Raw genomic sequence first — 21,452 nt, forward strand, 5'->3', positions numbered from 1 at the left:
TTTTCAGCTGTAAACTAATTTTTCATGGTAACAACAGCAAAAGTAATACAATTTAGCCAACAACTGAAACAGGAAATTTTATTTAAAACTGTTTTCTAAATTACTTTCGAGCGCTACTGCAAATCAAACAATTATTCGTTAGATTATCCTTACATTTCAGTCAGTAATTAATATCAAAATCTTTATTGAACTTTTGAATTCCATTTTTGTTAACCCAATTGCTAAGGAAAATAAATAAAAAAATATAAGGGGGGGGGGGGTTGCTTGAAATGCTACGTATTATCCAAGGGGGGGTATCAGCATTTGTGACGAAATGTTACGAGGGGGGAGGGGGGGTGTAAAAAATGAGTAAAAAAATGCTACGTCATTTATGGACGGCCCCTAACGAGAATTTTTTTTTCTTATGATTACAGGAAAGTACATCAGTGCTGATGCCACCAAATCCTTTGATTTTCAAGAAACACGAGTGCACAATTATGGCGCATTGTACCTACAACATAACGGTTCTGCATTTGGATTACAAATGGTACTCACATCAGGTTTATCAAGTTCCAGGTAAGTGCAATGAACAAAATCGCATAAACGTTACAAATCATTCACACTCATCTATGATATAGGCTTTTTTCCCTCCTTTGTCTAAATTGGGATTTGAGCTTATTTCATTTACATTTTTCGCTCAAACTGACTTCAAAACACAATTTTTAATAATAATGAAGCTATTCCATGAAAAACCGATCTAGTGGGTCACCGAATTCCGGGAAAATTGCTATGTTGTACCTTATCCGAAATAAGAATACACGTATTTTTGGATTTTTTGACTAGGGTGACCATTTCCGAAATAGGGTGATCAGAAATATCACGATTTTGCAAAATTTTCTTTTCTTTTAATTATAATTTTTGAACCGCTTTACCGATTTTTAATTTTCTTAGATGAAGTAAAAGCTAAAAAAGAATAGAAAAATTTCACATAAATTGTTTTTTTGCATGAAAAAAATTAAAAATCCGTTTTTTTCGTGTTTTGAAGGCCTTGGGACAAAAAGGGCTATTGCTGTTCTTATATTTTCTCGAAATTTCAGAAATTTTTACGTTTACTGTCAAATTTTCAGCGATGTATGTTTTTTAGTTTTTGAGATATATATTATTTTTAAATCAAAAATCAGTCATTTTTCATCGGCACACACTGCAGGTTTCAACTCATTAGATTTTTTATTTTTTAAGAAATCGTAACTTTTGAACAGGGGCCTTCCTTAGCCGAGTGGTTAGAGTCTGCGGCTACAAAGCAAAGCCATGCTGAAGGTGTCTGGTTTCGATTCCCGGTCGGTCCAGGATCTTTTTGTAATGGAAATTTCCTTGACTTCCCTGGGCACAGAGTATCATCGTACCTGCCTGTGCCTGCCTATCGTGTGGCACGAATGCGAAAATGGCAACTTTGGCAAAGAAAGTTCTCAGTTATTAACTGTGGAAGTGCTCATAATAACACTAAGCTGAGAAGCAGGCTCTGTCCCAGTGAAGATGTTAATGCCAAGAAGAAGAAGAACTTTTGAACAGCTCAACCGATATCCAATCTGTTATTAAGGAATGAAAGCTTAAGATTTCAACTTTTCAGAAAAAATGAAAACCCTGAAATAAAATTTTTTTCACATGAAGCAATTTAAAAATTTCTAGTTTTTATATTTTTCACGTAAAAAATAAATTTTGGGTTCTATATTTTTTTTGAAAAGTTAAAATCTTAAGCTTTCATTCCATAAAAAAAAGATTGAAAATCGGTTGAGCTGATTTATTTATTTTAAAAAATATATATCTCAAAAACTTAAACACATACATCGTTGACAATTTGACAGTAACCGTAAAATTTTCTGAACTTTCAAGAAATAATGAGAACAGCAATAGCCCCTTTTATCCAAAGGCCTTCAAAACACGAAAAAACGTAATTTTTTTTATTTGTTTTTTTTTTCATGTAGAAAACAATTTTTGTGAAGTTTTATATTTTTCTTGTAAAGTCAAAATCTTTGGCTATCTTCTTTCTGGCGTTACGTTACGGTAAACGCGCAGCTATTCAGCAAGACCAAGCTGAGGGTCGTGGGTTCGAATCGCACCGGTCGAGGATCTTTTCGGGTTGGAAATTTTCTCGACTTCCCAGGGCATAGAGTATCTTCGTACCTGCCACACGATATACACATGCAAAAATGGTCATTGGCATAGTAAGCTCTCAGTTAATAACTGTGGAAGTGCTCATAAGAACACTAAGCTGAGAAGCAGGCTCTGTCCCAGTGGGGACGTAACGCCAGAAAGAAGAAGAAGATCATTTTTAGTTATCTAAAATCATTCTAAACACGTTTTGAACAATGATTTATTTTTATTTGCAAATCTATGAATTTTGGTATTTGATTTTTTTAATTTTCATTTTTGAACATCCCAACACTTTTTAATTTTTTCTTGGAGCCTCTTCTAGTTACTTATTTTTGGCAATAATAAAAATTCAAATTTTTACGGTAATTTTAAAAATATTATTTTTTTAATATTTTCCTGGAAATATTTTTATTTTCCGTGCAATTAACGGAAAAACAGGTTTGAAATTATTTTAATACACCAAGCTCTTCTTTTGTGATAGGCTGATCGTAGAAAAATAAAAAAGGTACGATTTTTTGTATTGCACATTAAATGAACCCCGGGCATTTGTGGGTTACATAAGAATACAATTTTCAAACAATTTTCAAAAATACAAAAAAGTTTCGAAAGCCATAAAAAACTTTTCTTATATGCGTGTTATGAGTCAAAGTTTAAATCAAAAATAAAATCATTTTGATTTCCGAGCTACGAAAAAATACACAAAACTCAAAACTGTACCCCGTCTAAAGGCGGGGTTGGGTATTAGAGGGTTAAAAGAGGAACACAAATTATTACTACCTACCAAATCGCGAAAAAGCTCAAAAACTTGCTATGCAGTTTGAAAGCGCGCACAATTTTAATTTAGGACTTTCAGCTCAATAGAAAATCGAGTTACTCAGGACTTCAAAAATATTCTCAATCAAGAGAACGTTTTCGAAAATTCCTGGGAGACTGATTTGGAAGAAGTGAGAACTAATATATAAAAAATCAAAAATATGAAAGCTCCTGTCGATGATGAAATTTTCTCCATCCTCATCAAGAAACTTGTAGAAAGTAGCTAATCATTCTTGGTTGATATGTTTAACAAATGTTTTCAGCTGGCATATTTTCCTGACAACTGGAAAAATACCAAAAATGTACCAATTTTTAAGCTAAACAAAAATCCTGCAGGAGCTTCCAGTTATCGACCTTACTCTCCTCCACCAGTAAACTTTTTGAAGAGGTCATTTTGAAATGAAAGATGGTCCACACCAATGAATATTTTTTTTGCCGACAAACAGTTCTGATTACGACATGGATATTCGACCACTCAACAACTTTTACTTTTACTACTACTCTTCTAGGCATATAAAAAGCATTCAACAATGCTTGGCATGAAGGCTTTATTGTAAAATCAGAAAACTCTTTTTTTTTTGAGGCTGCATTAACATACAACCCCAACATACATTGTTAGAATAATCCCAAGTTGTCTATCAAATCATACACTTCAGGTTAATTACCAGAACTCCAAGTCTGAAAACTTCCTGTAAGAGCTGGTGTTCCTCAAGGCAGTATTTCGGGACCAATATTATACAATATTTTCACATTTGACTTACCTGACTTACATATCTCAGGGATGTCAAAAATCTTTGTTTGCGGATGACACAGGCCTCTCCGTCAAAGGACGAAGCCTGCGTGTCATCTGTAGGAGATTGCAAAAAAATGGATATTTTTTCTACATACTTGCAAAAAGGAAAGATTTCCAGCACTCAAGTTATTATATTCCCACATAAACCAAAAGCTCTATGTTTGAAACCATAATAGTTTTCAACCAACTTGATGGGGAAACATTGCCCCGTATGATATAAAATTGAGTCATTGAATATGAGCGCAATTTATCTTAACCACATACCCTAAACATTCCTATGCTTTTGAAGTGAAACAGCTGAGATTCCAATTTCAACATTGCACCAAAACCTGACCAACCAGACCAGCCGAATGACCTGAAGCGTGATCAAATAAGTGAAAATGGAAACCCCTTCAGATGATAATTAGCAGACCATTGTAGGATATTACGTTGCACGGCCCGATGCACGCAACAGGATTTTCTTGTCTTACCCGTGCTGTGATAGGCGACAATTTAATGGTAGGGGAGAATGTTCCAGAACGCACCCGCTAAGCTGTTCCTGTCATTTGTACGACTGTTTGTATTATAAGTTGCGGAAGAATATATGGCATACTAGAGCGGTTGAAAATATGAAAAAGCTCTATCTTACATACCCTTTGAACAATCCTTATGATTAGAATAGAGTTAGAGTAAGGTGGGGCAAAAGTTCGACCTTAGTGGTATAATCAAATTTCCAGGAAAACAATAGCAGTTGAAACAAAACAAATACCATACATTGAATCTTCAACGTATTGGCTATAATTTTGCTGAACAAACTTGTGTCAAAATATTTACTCATTTTTAGTTATAACAGTTTCAAAATTAATTGTCTTATTCGAACTTTTGCCCCACCGGTGGGGCAAGAGTTCGAATCTAGTGTGCGGCAAAAGTTCGCTGGCCAAAACACAAAATATCGATCCTTTTATGATAGGCATACTTTACACCAGCCGTAAACTTAAGTTTGACGAAAAATACACACTAAAGTTTCATCAAAAAATTGCCCAAAACCGGGTTAATTGTAATATACTCAAAAATAGAAGTTTTTCACAAAACTATGTGGAAATGAAAAATGTTGGTGACAATTTTCACACGATTAGACAAATTTAACCGAATTTGAAGATAATATGTAGATTTTAGGCAATTTGCAGATTTTTCCGTGATTTTATACATGGGTCGAACTTTTGCCCCGCTGATTCGAACTTTTGCCCCACTATGGGCCAAAAATTGTTTTCAAGAATCTTTGCAAAAACTAATACACCTCAAAGCAACCTTCTGATAGGCCTAGAAACGCCCTTACATAAAATGTTGAAAAAGATTTTATCTTTAATTGGTTCCATGCAACGAAAGTTTGTCCAAAAATTACAATATTCACGTCGAAAAACAACAAATAGCCATAACTTTTCCAAATCTCAATCGATTTTTATGATATTTAGATTTAAAGTCTCTTACTTGAATAGCATTCGAACCACCATGACATTTTTAAGATTTGTTTTGAATTGAGCTGGAAATCTTAAAAAGAAACTCTTACCCCACTCGAACTTTTGCCCCACTTTACTCTATGTCAAATTTGTGGTCGTTTTGGTGAAAAGTAAAAATTGTCTGAAGACCTAGAAGGTTGTATGAAAATTTATGAGAAGAAATTGAAATAATACTTCTAACACCGATAAATCTATGATATCTTTGTTGATGCCGAGTTATCTAAATTATTGAAATAACATACAAAGATATTCAATTCAAATTCGAAGATACCTCTTCCCCCATTCGTCGAAATGAATTGCTCACTGCAGCACCTTTTTTATTATGGATTGAGAATGAATACATTACATCAAACTACTAAGTTGGTTAGAACATTTTATAAGATGTGTCTTAGGGTCTCACGGTGCCCCGATAGACCGTTATTATGCAAAAAAAAATGTACATCAAATCAAAGCACAGGACTCGATTCCTGAGATCATTCTGCACCTCTGGGCCAATTTTTAAAAAAATCCCTAGAAGGAATATCAAGAAACCTTCATTTGAAGTTTTTGATCAGAAATTTCAATATAATTATTATTAAAATCTGACAATAGCACTGAAATAACCTGGTAAAACGCTCAAAAAGTTGGCCCTACTGTTCTCAACTAGTATAAAATTGTTACCGTTGTTATAATAACAATTTTTTCAACTAACTTCACTTACCGGAGTGGCTTAGGTATGTTTTTTTTTTCTTTCAAAGTTTACTGTTTTAAATTTAATTGACTGTTGTTTTTTATTTTGATCAGATTGAAAGGTTAAACTAATAAATTAACAATTAACAATGTTGTTATTAGAAAAAGTATCTGAGAAAAAATGTAGCTCAAAAATAGTTAGAAGATAAGCCATGTGAATACTTTTATAGTCGATTAGAGCTAGTATCAACCGTTTGTTTCAAATCTGGAATGATTTGGTTGCTCTGGTACGCTCACGTCAATATCAGAATGAACATACACGGATGTCTTCCACGGGGTTGCTGACCTCCACCTAATTGATTCAGCTTTTTCTACCGGCATTCGCACTAAATGACCAGCTCACAGAAGTTTGCCTATTTTATTCGCTAAATAGTATTCGCTCCTGTTCTCAAATAAATGTGCTTAGAGAGCCAAAGAATGAACGTTTTATACGAGTCAAATTTACATTGATGTTTCATTTAGGCGTACTTGTACTCATCGTTTTCTCTTTGCCTTATTATTGAAAACTGATTTAGTTTTTGAAACACTTTTCAGTGTTGTACGATAAAGGATAGCGTGGTGTTTTGGCGAAGTTGTTAACGAAATAATGAATCAATGAAGTCAGATAAGCCTTTATCAAGCAACAGTGTAGAAATGTTGTTTCCCTTTGCAAGTTGCGGGTCCCTAAGCTGGCTACGTAATAAGCAAATTCATTTCCATCAAGCACTGCTTCAGTACCAACCCATCTGAACCTGCTTTTTTCTCTACGTGCAACTATATACGTTTGGATAGAATAAATGGCATTAAAAGCTTATCTTAGTTGTCCATCTTCAAAATAGTGAAACCCTGCTTAACTGCACTGCGATCGATTCCAATAAAGTCATCGTCTGCAAAATCAAGGAGTATATGCAACAAAACGAAATATTGAACAGTTAATTCGGAAACTCATCTCTTTTCATTTCATGTTATTTTATAAACAAAATAGGCTCCTCGTCTATAATTCTTTGATTGTATTTGCCAGCTAAATCAGCTTTAAGCTTTATTTTCAAGTCTTTGATATTACCTGCAACAGCTACATTTTCTTTACTGAGTCGAGCGCGACCTAGAAATCAATATTATGGATCTGGTAGAAATAAGGACAAACTTTTTTTTCTCAATCTATAAGCGTCGAGACTAATATTTGCATAGTGCGCTGTGTTCATAAACATCGTAAGAATGCAGCGCCACACTTAAAAACCGATTTCAAAAAGCGGCGAGTTGAGGCGCGTCGCGAGTCACACTGGCGCGATCCGGTTTGGTGGCGGAGCGACAATAAATAGATTGACGATGAATCTCGAAAAAAAATCAAACAAAGTAAATGGTTGCAGGTTTATACAGTGGAAGTCCTTGTGATGTTGAAACTTAATTGGGACGGACCTGGTGTAGTGGTTAGATCACACGCCTCTCATGCCGAGGATCTGGGATCGAATCCCATCCGCGAAAGAGTCACTAGAAAATTCAGTGATGACTTTTTTCGGGAGGGAAGTCAATCCGTTGGTCCCGAGATAAACTAGCCCAGAGCTAAAAATTTCGTTAATAAAGATAGAAAAAAAATAAATATTGATACTTAAAAAATACTTATTGGGCATTTGTTTGAAGTTTTTAAAGACTTTGTTAATCTTCGAACACTTGTGACATATGACAATCATGTTTCCCGTGTAGTTATAATCCTGTTGTGGCTGAAAATGTTGAGCAAAATATTTTTACGTAAAGTGCTAAGGGAAATAATCGGTGGAAATCTAGACGTAAACATCAAGAGTAGTACCAGATGTACAATTAAGCCAATTTTATTAGGCAAAATAAATACGGCAGACTTTGGTGGGCTGGTCATATAGTGTGAAAGTCGAAAATAAGCTGTTATTAATAATATTCAGCACTAATGTTTCACGTTTATCGAAAGTAACATCAATTGTGTAAAGAAATTTATCTCTTAGATTTCATTCTATAAAATTAAGCTTACTGGTTTAAGCCATGTAAAAACATACCTAAGCCACTCCGGTAAGTGAAATTAGTTGTAAAAATTTCTTATTATAACAACGGTATCAATTTTATACTAATTGAGATCAGTTTGACCAACTTTTTGACCGTTTTTATAGGTTATTTCAGTGGTGTTGTAAAATTTCAATAAGGATTATATTGAAATTTCTAGTCAAAAACTTTAAATCAAGATTTCTCGATATTCCTCCTGGGGATTTTTTTTTTAAATTGACCCAGAGGTGCAGAATGACCTCAGGAATCGAGCCCTGTGCTCAGAGATGATGGACATTTTTTTTTGTATAATAACGGTCTGTCGGGGCACCGTAGGTCTCCTTTGAATTACTTCCAAACTTCTGAAAATTTTACAGAATTTAATTGTTGTCATAGGAATACATGTAAGGAAAATGTAGGAGATTGAAGCTTCATACTGTCCGGAAAATTTGTACCTTATTCTCATACTTTTCTTTCAACGGAATGGTTTTCCCTCATTTATATTGCTTATCAACATTGAGTGTTGGTTAAAACCAGGCCCATGACAACCATATATCGATACACAGTGTTCTTCGTAGCCAGGATGTCCCGGGCGATAAGTGAATATCGCCCACTGTCAGATGTAAGAATTGTGAAAATAAAGACCATTGTTTTGTTTAATTGTTTGCTATGGTTTGATTATCAATTTTGATATTGTTAAATAGGCTAATAATGTGCCAAAAAGTTGAAGCACATTCAATATTTCGATGGTTTTGGAAGGAGAGCAAACATTAAAAGGCATCCTGCAAGCCTCCAAGCAAGCAATCAGTGATTTGATTGCGACTCTTGCTCGATTATGGATCATAAACATTAAACAAAACTTCGCATTCTGGTTGCACTCTCGATTCAAATTACGCGAAAATGAGTAAACACGTGGAGATGTTGACTACGCTAGAAGTCGTCCCGTGCCATGGGCCTGGTTAAAACGCACCGTTTCATCGTTCTAAATGTAGTAGGTATGGAGAGCAAAAATAGGCAATCATGCGTCTCCATGAATTCTTTCTGAAGGGTTTTTGAAGTGAAGGAGACGCATGTCTCTAATGTGATCCTTTTGGAAACTTCAACATAATTTGCGAAAAATCATGAGCAATTATGCAAATGTTGGCAATATCAATACATATAACAGGCGCTACACAAATAAGCGTACGACATTCCTTATGCATAAACTTAAACTAAGAAAACAACGCTGAGAAGTTTACAAATTTACTGAGTTATCCCCAAACTGATAAAAGACATGCACATTTTTCAAAGGTTGATAACCACATAGATCATAAAAATATCATGGAACAAATTTGTTTAATCCATGTAGCAGAAAATTAATACATGAAATCCTCGATTCATTTCGAACCACACTACCCTGTATAGATATAGTGGTTGTTGAGAGTTACGACTAGTAGGAAACCCTTAGCGGAAGCTTGAACTCGGATCTTAGCAAAAGGATCTCACAATGTACATTGTTGTTATCTTTCCCTTTGAACTACATTCATGGGAATGCAAATATTGCTAAATTATACATCCTATCAGTCTTCAAGTTGACAAAATTTCAGCGTGAAACTTTGCAACGTCCTTTGATGAGCAGCAGCATCTCAGCTGGAATGCATGGTTTACAAAATAGATAATCGTTTCCAAAGAAATTGCTCATTCAATGCTGCACCTGGTTTTAATCACCTGACGGATTCCATGTCAAATCGGTCAGTCACAGAACTCGACCATCTTCGATTTGGATTAAATTTTGCACATGTTTTTGGTATGGTAGAATAAGTGTTTTCCATAGAAAAATTGATCATTTTGACTCAAGCGTAACTTTTGAAAATGGCCTATAAATGTTTGCATGCAACTTATTTGAAAAATTCTAACTCCGAAACTGTTGATTTTAGAGAAAAATGTTCTATGAAGAAGTTGTAGTGAACCGTTTGGACTATAAGAAAAAAATATACACTGGAAAAATATTTCATTTATTTTCATACAAAATTCAAATATTAAACTTAAATTTAAATTACCCAAAAACCCCATTTTTAATATTTTTTAAATTTTCACCATATAATCTTGATAGTAAAAACAGGTTTGGGAGAAAGTTTCATGATGGAGAAATTTTTAATAAAAAAGTTTTTCCAAGAACAACTTTTGGACGATTTTCAAAATTTTGATTTTTTGTCAAAATAAATACGTTCTGATGATACAGTAAGCATCTTGAAATGATTCTAAGCCATAATGATTATATAAATAATTTCTCTAGAAGTAGCCATTTTCGAATTATTTCGAGTTTAATGCAAAAAATATTGTTTAAATATTAAAATAGGCCATTTTCATTAGTTATTCGCGTTTCTCCATTAATAATAATTCGTTTTCGAGAGTAAAGACCATATTTCTTTACATTTACTTATTTTCCTTGATGGAGAATCACGAATAACTAATGAAAATGGCCTATTTTAATATTTAAATAATATTTTTTGCATTAAACTCGATATAATTCACAAATGGCTACTTCTAGAGAAATTATTCATATAATCATTATGGCTTAGAATCATTTCAAGTTGCTTACTGTATCATCAGAACGTATTTATTTTGACAAAATATCAAAATTTTGAAAATCGTCCAAAAGTTGTTCTTAGAAAAACTTTTTTATTAAAAATTTCTCCATCATGAAACTTTGTCCCAAAACTCTTTTTACTATCAAGATTATATGGTGAAAATTTAAAAAATATTAAAATGGGGTTTTTGTGTAATTTAAAATTTAAGTTTTATTTTTGAATTTTTTATGAAAATTAATAAAATATTTTTTCAGTGTATATTTTTTTCTTATAGTCCAAACGGTTCACTACAACTTCTTCATAGAACATTTTTCTCTAAAATCAACAGTTTCGGAGTTAGAATTTTTCAAATAAGTTGCATGCAAAAATTCATAGGCCATTTTCAAAAGTTCCACTTGAGTCAAAATGATCAATTTTTCTATGGAAAACTTTTATTCTACCATACCAAAAGCATGTGCAAAATTTAATCCAAATCGAAGACTATCGAGCACGATTTTTATTTTTTTCGACTCATTCTGCATGGAATTCGTCACCTGGTTTGCTGGATTGAAATGTAATTAGTTTTTAATGAGAAAAGAGAATCAAACAAAGTCCGCAATGAGAATCCTTTATAATCATCACGCAAAAAATTGCTTTCTCCCACCAGCTTCATCTTGAGAGCAAAAAATAATGAAATGAAAATTGAATTCGATACTTACTTAATTTGGTAATATTGTGGTACAGTATGGGCGTACCCAAAGGTGAATAGGAGGCCGTCCCTCCCCTCCTGACCGGTAAAAAAAATGCTGCAGAAATAAATTTTGTCCACCACCCACCTCCACCATCTAAATAATTGCGTCATCTTAAATTTGAAGGAGATTTCAACAAACGCTTCACGCATGAATTTTAACTCACGAAACTCAACAACCAAAATATCACAAATGAGTTGGCTCATCCGTTTGAATCATTTGCTTGTTTTTCCACAGTTTTGTTTTTTTTTTCATGTATATCATAAATTTTTTGTACTTCTTCAGGCAATATAATAAACTCTTCTAATTGCTAGAAATATAACAAACCCAATAACATTGAATTTTGACAAATTTCCGATGGGTTTTATGATTGAATAATTTTTGATAATCTCATGCGTGAGTATGGCAAAGCAAATCTCAAATGAGTTTGAGTGTTGGTAGACTGCAAACAATAAGATTTTTCATAATAATCTTACTAGAAATAATGCAATTATTCCATCGAAGGTCCGTCTGGAGAAGAATCTGCCAAACATCTGAAAGATTTTATTGGTGGAAAAAGAGGTTCAAAATTTAGACATTATCCAGGCAAATCTCTTGCGTTAAATCCTGAGGTAATTTAAAACTTTTAGAGGAATATTTAAAAGAGTTATCCAAGGAATACCTTGGGAATTTATTTCTAGAAACCTGAGAAACTTGAGAATCTTCTAATACTGGAATCTCTTATACATTACATCGAAGGTTTTGCCTTTAAAAGTATATAGACATTATTCACTTGTTTCCCAAGAAGCTTGGACAAATATTCCTACATAAAATATTTCAATGATTTATCTAAGAATTACACCAAACATTTGACTAAAAGTTTCGCTTGCGATTCATCTAGATTTTTCTCAACAGCTACTGTGTGGGATATATCTTCTTGTATTCCTTCAGAAACAACACTACCCATTTCTTGTTGAGTTCAATTAAAGTTCTCAAAAGCACCATATGGGATTCATTCGACACTTGACTTGAGAATCCTCAAGATATACCTTTGGACATTACTCCTCTTAAATCAATAAAATTTCCATAAGAGATTCATCAGAAATTCCATCAAAAAACCCTCTTGTGATTTTTAAAGGCACACTTCCAATAAATACATCAAATTTACAATTGAAGATTTTACATAATTTTTCACAAGAACCCCACTTAAAGTTTCCCAGGAGATAACATTTGATTAAATCCAAAAATAACTTTTTTCAAGAATTTCCTTCTGTAGATTTTTTCTAATGTATTCTTAGGGATTACTAGTTGAACTTTTTATTTTCCATGAAAAACTCTGAATTAGTTATAAGCAATTCTTTCATTATTTTAGTGTTGGAAAAATGTTAATGTGAGTCCTAGAAGAAGTCATAAAAAGTACTCGTAGGATACCCTGGAAAAAAAACTTCTGAACAAATTCTTCCATACTTTTTTAGAAAAATTATTTACTTGAAGGATGAGTGCTATGGGAAGCCCAAGCGATACTGTTCGTTTTGCGGTCGGCGGAGAAGTTTTTTTTTTTAAGATTTTGCGCGTTTTGCTGGGCTGTGCTTCAGGAAGCCCAAGGTCGGCGGAGAAATTTTATTTTCCCTTTAGCACGTTTTGCTGGGCAGAGTGTGCTGCGAGGGCTCAAACAATCAAGTTTGTTTTGCGTTGATAAAGGGTGTACGGAATAAAATTGCACCAAAATGATCTAACGTTTTTTCCCGTTGGGTATTTTCTATTGGAATTTTGGTTGTAATTTGTTCAATGTGTGTTTGTTTACGCTGTGTAAGTTTCACTAGCAGATGTACAATCGTTGTGAAGCGGCGCAATGAAATTTTGCGCACGTATTTCAAAAATCCGAGGTACCCCAACAATTCAGTTTGAGATGTGGCGAAGATACTGAATCTATCCAAAACTTACGTGCAAGATGCGATTAAACGTGAAGGACTACATACATACAAAGTCCAAAAGGTGCATTATCAAAATAAACGGCAGAATACGGTAGGTAAAACACGTGCATGGAAGTTCTACACCCAGATATCGACGAAACCACATTTCCTCGTTATAGATTATGAGACGTATATTAAAGCAGACTTTCGACAGCTTCCGGGGCTCCAGTTTTTACTGCTCAGCATAAATTTGATGTCCCTGAGGAGAGAACGTTAGAAATCAGAAGATGTCGAAGTTTGCAAAAAAAAAACATATGATTTGGCAAGCAATTTGCTCGTGTGAAAAGCGGAGCTTCCCATTCGTGACAACTGGGACGATCAATAGGACCTTAAGGTGTACCTAAAGGAATGCCTCTTAAAGCGTCTACTTCCTCTTCTGAGGTCACACGATGGTCCTACGATTTCCTGACCCAAGTTAGTGCATTTAAATATAGAATTAAACAATCGAATAAAACAAACATGGGAAAATATTCATACCAAGTTTTATTTTACTACCTGAAAGTTTCAAGGTGATTGGTTGAACGTGCGAATTTTGCCAAATATTTGTGAGTGGCGGAATTAGAAATTTAAAAAATTGGATTGCTTCGCGGAAATATTGTATTTTATGATAAAATCCAGAATGCGATCGCAGCTCAGTTTGGAGTTGCGAACTTATTTACACAGTGAGAGAAAATTGCACAGAACAAATTATAAAAAATCTCTTGTTTTCATACTCATCTAGCAGCAAAATAAATGAGAATTCACATTGCTTATTAATATTCATTTCCAAATTAGAGTAATGCACATTAGAATTGATGAAAATAAAACTGTTTTCAATCAAATTTCGATATCAGAAATATCAATTTCACAAGCTGTAGAACATTTTATTGAAGTTCGTCAATAAAGACTAAGTGTGTAAGAGGTCGGTTTAGCCGTTTATTTACATCTGTTAAAGCCGCCAGGAGTAATCACAGCCGCCGTCCCATAGTTTCGACTTTGACATTAGCTTCACATCTCATGAGCAGGCGCGAATACGGTTTGGTGCTGCGAAGTCAATAACGCGCAGTGAGTAATCTCCGCATAGAACAAATGAACCACAGCAAGCACTGCAACACTCAAGGAGAGTATACATGATTAAATTCAATGACAGTAAGCAGCTCAACGAAAGTCCAATTGCAACTTCTTCCGCCACTCACAAATATTTGGCAAAATTCGCACGTTCAACCAATCACCTTGAAACTTTCAAGGTGATTGGTTGAACGTTCGAATTTTGCCAAATATTTGTGAGTGGCGGAATTAGATTCCGTACACCCATCATCCAAATTTCAGCCAATTTGGCCTACCAGAAGCTGAGATACAGATCCCAAAACTTTGTTCCATTTTGTATGGAAAAACAGCATTTGGTTACTAACTTTTGTCACTGACTGTATGTGTAGTCAGTCTAAGCTAAAATAAGAAATTAACTCCTGAAATCCTACTATAATGTTATGAGCTTCTAAGGATTTCTCAGGACAATTTCCGGAATCAATTTTAGAAAGAATTCAAAAAGGTATGATTAGAAAAAGTTCAAGCAAATAAAAAAAAAACCTAAAATATTCCAGGCATATTGCAGGAAAACCCCTGCAGCAATTTTTGGAGGAATTCAAAAGGAACACCTGAAAAAAAAATTGTAAAAATCTCTGCTTAGAAAAATGCTTGTAGGTGCTCAAGATAAAATTTCTGGTTAACTCCTTCAAAGATACTTGTAGGAATACTTGAAAAATCTTCGTGAAAATAACTGGTAGAAATTCTAAAAATATTTCAGGATTTTTATTAATTTTCTTGGAAAATGCTTTCACTTATTTTAGAGTTTGTTTCTAAAAGTAACGGATGTATAATTATGTTAGTGTCATTGTACGGTGTAGTGTCTTTATCCTAGGCTTATAAAAAATCCAAGCATCCTTGCAAAAATTTCTAATAAAATCACATTATATAAATTTCTACTGAAGTATTTGAAAAAAATAAGCAAAAACATGTTCTTGCTAGATTTTCTAGAAGGTAGAAAAAATGGAGAAATGTCCGTGCAAAATTCTTGGAGGAATCGCTGTGGACTCTCAAACGATTGAACTAAGAAAAACTCAGGGAAAATGACTTTAGTGACGCTTGGAAAAATTTCTGGAAAATCTTTTAAGAAGTCAACAGTCCATCCTCCCTAAATTATTTTATTTTGAAATTACTTATAGTTTTTTGAGATAAATTTCTGAGGTGGATTTTAAAATGATAAATTATATATAAAAAGATTCTTTATAGTACTGCTTGAAGTTTTGCGCTTTGAGTAATCTTTCACCTTCCTTGCCTTTGTTTGGGTCGTCTTGGTCACCTTGAACGATTTTACCACGCGGGACACGGTTCGTTCAAATATTTCGTAACATAACATTGTCCTACGTTGTATACAAAAATTTTCCATTCAAAAGCTGTTATTTGGGCGAGTGAGGGGGTAATATTTGAAAACCCACCTGTGAGCTGGCCTGGTTTTCCAACGATTCACAGTAGGACGTAATCAAAAAAGTGGGACATGTGTCTTTGTGCTGAAACTATTGGATTTAGCGTATCGACATGTTCTACAAAGTTTCAAAGAAACCCCATGAGCGTAACATGCGATCAAAGCTGTTTTAGATACAGGTCACCATTGAATGATAAAGTTTTGAAATATAGAATCGAAATCATAATTGTAATTCGATATAGCATACTTCAACTGAAATTTCGAAATATATTACCCTAATGGTGGATACCAGGGTTGTTAACGTTAATCAACGATAAACGCCGTTAACGTTGATTGTGCTCTGGATCAACGCCAACGTCGTTGCGTTAGTTTTCATGGTTGTTAGCGTCAACGTTAACGCGTTTGCGTTGAATCAACGTCAACGATCACCGCTAACCAAAGCGTTGATCTTCTGTTTCGTACAGGTTTCTCGAGAATGTTTCAAAACATCAATAAACCCCACCCCGTATCCATGGAAAATTGATAAAAAAAAAACTTAGTTCACAGTGCAGAGCAATTATTTGGCACCCAACAGTCAGCCTCTCCGACCGTCAGTTTTGATTGCTTGGAAGAATTATTACGCGTTGCCAGTGCCGGATTTGGGCTTCGGGGGGCCCGGGTCAGAACTCTTTACGGGGGCCCTTGGTACTAAATGACTGGGAAAGCTTAGTATTATAAAAATAAGATATTCGGAAAACTAAAAAAAAATAATACTTAAATTTACCCACATCACTTCGTAAATAATGCGTAAAATAAATCATCTGTATAAAATACATGAGAAATCATGGAGGATGATATAGAATTTTGACTGAATGTAATAGCAAAAGCAAAGATTATGTTGTTATGTTTATAATTTTGCTACAGATATTTCCATATAATGAACTTTAGCGACAGTCGTTATTGAAGCAATAAGTAAATCGTCAAATATTTTATTCTGTACACACATGAGCTCCACTATTGTGGTCAACTAACAACTTCCAGAATAAACCATATGGGCCGTACCCAAGGCTTTTTTATAATTTTAGTGTCCCTGATATTGACAACAGTTTAGAAAAACTATGTACACTTAGACAACTTGCAGATGATGCTCTATTATCTGTAAATAGCCCATCGAGCGAAAATCCGGTAAAGACCATAGAGAAACTACTTCAATAATCTATCTATTTAAGCTAGTAATTTAGGAATCGAGGAAAATATAATTTTATAAAAATTATGTAGATTTTGGTCGAAATAATAATAAATTTAAATTTAAAGTTAGTGAAAATTACTATATTAAAACAAATTATGTGAACTTCGATCAAACTTGTAGTGAATTCTAAGCTCTTAGTAAAATTTGCTATATTACAAAAAAAAGCATAAAAGTTTTAATATAAATTTATTAAAATGTGGTACAAATGGAAAATATTACAGTAGAATATGGAAATATCGAAATTCCGGTAGGATCTGTTTGATAGAATAGTAGCTTCAGTATCGTGATTATAACGACGTGATAGTATCGTATCGATAGAAATACTATGAATTATCGAGTATTTTGGTCTGTTCAAGATCATTTCAAAACTTAGAGCACTATAATTTTGACAGTATCTCTCAAAAAAGTTGCGAAAGTTTGCTATGATTAACACGCGAAAAGTTTTAAAGTTTTTTTATATAACCTTGATGATTTGCATTAGCGAGTAGGAGGATTTTCAATGGAACTGGAAAATTGAGACAAATATCGTATTGAATTTGCTACTCACTTAAATAAAACATGATCTCATGTCATAACATCTCTGTTAGGAATGGTATAAGAATTCGATTTTAAATATCAAATCAATAATGTAAAAGTAATTCATTGAATAGTGTTGCACTTTTTTCACTTCTCGGGGGCCCCCTTCATCGGGGGCCCGGGGCATTTGCCCCCTCGGCACCCCCCCAAATCCGGGCCTGCGCGTTGCAAGAAAAAAATTGATTCCTGGAAAATCCAAGGTAACCTACTGGAAAATTTTCCACCGTATTAATCATAGTCACCCGTTACCTCAAATATTGAGTTATGTTTGTTTATGTTGCTGTCAACGGACAGTTTTGGCCTGCGGTGTCATTATGTTAGTTGTTCATCTGATATTTTGATTAGAGATAACCAGTAATAAGGATTAGAGAACTTGTGTACCTTATTACCAGGTCCCTTATTTTTTCAAATAATGTTTCAATTGAGCTATTCCGAACCAAATCGCTGTATTGCATTATACCTTCTAACTAAGCCCAATGGCTTTGAGAAGTCATAAATTGATTAGGCTTATCTACTGAACACACCTTCTATCCCGTTTTGAATTTCACTTTTTACGCTACGGCTCACCAGAAGAAGTTGCAATTGGACTTTCGTTGAGCTGCTTACTGTCATTGAATTTAATCATGTACAGTGGCTCAATTTCATTTTCGTACGGGGCACTGTTTTCATATCAAGTTGGTATAAAACTACTAAATGGTGCATGGACTTCGATATACATTATCAATAATGAAGGTTATAGGTGTCATCTATTGTTTGGCAATGACAAACTGTATTCATTTGCTTAAATCTTTGGAGTAATGGAAAAGTATTGAGATTGTGTCTATAATTGACCCAATTCCATATTCGTACACCTAACAAAAAAGAAATATACAGCATTCAAAACTAATTTTTAATGGACTAGATGACTACTTAAGCTCTTCGTTGTGTTGTTCGGATGCAGTAGAATACATTTGGAAAATTTATAAACGGATATATTTGAAACTTAAGTAAATTTAAGAAAAATACCAGTTTTCCCATGTTTTTTTGCTAAAATATTCGGTAAGTCGAACAATAAATTGCATTTTTTCATCATCACTTCCTTAAGAATGATAATTGCGAATATTGCACAAGTTTCAAAAAATTTTAATCAGTTTTAGAGTAGCTAAGAGTGGATATCGACAACTTATACTTTTGAATCTTAGGTAATATAATATTTATAACAAATCCAAAACCAAAAATTTTAGTCAATTTTTTTATGTTTGGCTCCTAAATGTATATACATAATCCATAGTTAATGTTCCTATCAAAACATTGCGTAATTATCATTTTTAATTTACATTTTACTACCAAACATGGTTATAGAGATTTATAGAATAAATATTATTGCCATAACCGCAACACAAACGTGTTTTTAAAATGATGAAAACAACTGGATATATTCTATTAAATAGTGTATCAATGCTTTCTGCTCATTCAAGTTATTTTGTATTTTTCTTATAAAATCAATAAATTGCAAAATAGGGTGCTATTTTGAATATAATTTAAATATTATTTCAAAGATAATTGAATATTACGATAACATCAATTATGTGGAGGTATGTACAGCGTAGTTTAGGGTACTTTATTGTAAAACGAAGTTCGTAGTTCAAATTATTTTCACAGACAAATTCGAAATTAACATTTACCTGTTGTTTAGAATGAAAATTTGGTTTACATTGATTAAAAATATCATGTTAGAAGAGTTTTGAACTTATGGCACAACAATTTTCTGAACTCAAAAGTGATAAAACTGTTTATGATTTCTGTAAAGTGTATATATTTCAACTAAATTTCTATCAGAGCTTACGAGTATAATCTATAGATTGGATCCAATTACAAAAATAAACGTAATTGTTCGAATTATTGGATTTTATAGCAAAAATCTTTGGAAAACTGGCATTTCTCATGATTTTACCTAAATTTTATATATGTCCACTAATAAATTGTCCAAATGTATTTCACTACATCTGAACATCATAATAAAGCACTTCAGTAATCAAATAGAGCTTCTAAATTTAGTTTTGAACGTTGTGCGTTTGAATTTTGGTAGGTGTACGAATATGGAATTGAGTGAATTTTAGACATCATTTCAATACTTTTCTATTAATCCAAAGATGAATGTAAATGGAAACATTTTGTGATTGGCAAATAATAGATGACACCTATTACCTTCAATGTGGATAAAGTATTTGTAGCTCAATACTTCATTTAATAGTTTTTTACTAACTTGATGTGGAATCAGTATCCTGTACGAATATGAAATTGGGCCACTGTATGGATCAATGCACGAGTTCACTAATTTGACGTTTGAGCGGTGCCGAATTCACTGGTTGCCATGGTCACGTAAATAACACGGCACCGCTCAAACGTCAGATAGTGAACTCGTGCACTGGTCCATACTCTCCTTGAGTGTTGCAGTGCTTGCTGTGGTTCATTTGTTCTATGCGGAGATTACTCACTGCGCGTTATTGACTTCGCAGCACCAAACCGTATTCGCGCCTGCTCATGAGATGTGAAGCTAATGTCAAAGTCGAAACTATGGGACGGCGGCTGTGATTACTCCTGGCGGCTTTAACAGATGTAAATAAACGGCTAAACTGACCTCTTACACACTTAGTCTTTATTGACGAACTTCAATAAAAAGTTCTACAGCTTGTGAAATTGATATTTCTGATATCGAAATTTGATTGAAAACAGTTTTATTTTCATCAATTCTAATGTGCATTACTCTAATTTGGAAATGAATATTAATAAGCAATGTGAATTCTCATTTATTTTGCTGCTAGATGAGTATGAAATCTAGAGATTTTTTATACTTTGTTCTGTGCAATTTTCTCTCACTGTGTAAATAAGTTCGCAACTCCAAACTGAGCTGCGATCGCATTCTGGATTTTATCATAAAATACAATATTTCCGCGAAGCAATCCAATTTTTTTCCCCAATTTTTTTCCCCGCAATATTACAAATTGCAAAGATTTCCAAGCAATATTGTAACCTCTCGCAATACTGGTCTCTCGCCGTTCCAGCAATCCACAACAATGAGCTGAAATCGTTACCAGATAGTGGCTTCCTTTGCCTCCAGCCAGCCAGCACACGGCGTCCTTTTTTCTACCCTTCCAACAATTAAGATGTTTCTGAGTGGCTGCCTCCAGGATGACGCGATTTCTCATTTCCAAATACAAGTTGCCACACTATCTTAAAATTTTCATTGCAATCGAAAGCGGCAATGTTAATAGAGCAGATTTTTCCACTTCCGAGAGTGTGCACCTTTGCTATACACATCATTTTCCCACCAAATCCGACTGAGAGAAAGTCAGTTAACATTCCATAAAAAACTGCACTGAGGTCATGCTTTGTTTTCTTCTAAAAATCGTTTCTGAACATGGCAGTCTTTAATTTGAAACCATTGAAACTGCCCACATAATTTGTAGTTATCTTGTTCTAATGTTAGTAATAAATTGTTCACTTGTTATCATTATGTAAACTGAATCATTTTCTGTTTTTCTACATTTACTTTTTTATTAATCATACGCATAAGACAACCATATTTTTAATATTAGAAACTCCAAATCGTTAACGTTAGAAATAACGAAGTCGTTGACGTTAAATCAACGCTGTACGTTAACGTTATCGTTAAATCGTATTTCAACGCATGCTTCGTTAAACGTTACAGGTTAACGTCAACGAATTAACGAAACGGCGTTAATCGTTGATCAACGTTAACTACCCACTGGATACCTTTATAATTCAAGAAATAATTGATTTGTTTGGTGTGACTCCACAAGAATGGATCAAATATACTTCACTTGACATACATGCTCAAGATGGCAGCCTAGTTTTTTACCCACGTTGATAATCCGAGTAGTTTGTTTAAGTACCTATTTTGTTTTGAGTTTGCTTTCTAGAAATTTGGAAATTGTTTTAATGACTTTGAATAGTTTTGATATACATATAATTTTTTTTTTTTTTGAA

The 21,452-nt window shown here is 33.8% G+C and overlaps 1 protein-coding gene across 19 annotated transcripts in view; it reads left to right on the forward strand.

Annotated features, from left to right (window-relative positions):
- The window catches only part of LOC5566523 (tyrosine-protein kinase receptor torso), a 429,787-nt gene that overhangs the window by 230,723 nt on the left and 177,612 nt on the right, over nucleotides 1–21,452 (forward strand). For all 19 annotated transcript variants that reach the window (XM_021845429.1, XM_021845427.1, XM_021845431.1 and 16 more), the window contains one exon: nucleotides 414–555. In XM_021845429.1, the coding sequence (XP_021701121.1) occupies nucleotides 414–555 (142 nt within the window). The remainder of the gene's footprint in view (nucleotides 1–413; nucleotides 556–21,452) is intronic.

This window comes from Aedes aegypti, chromosome 2 (genome assembly GCF_002204515.2).
Source record: "Aedes aegypti strain LVP_AGWG chromosome 2, AaegL5.0 Primary Assembly, whole genome shotgun sequence".
NCBI classification, from domain to species: domain Eukaryota; kingdom Metazoa; phylum Arthropoda; class Insecta; order Diptera; family Culicidae; genus Aedes; species Aedes aegypti.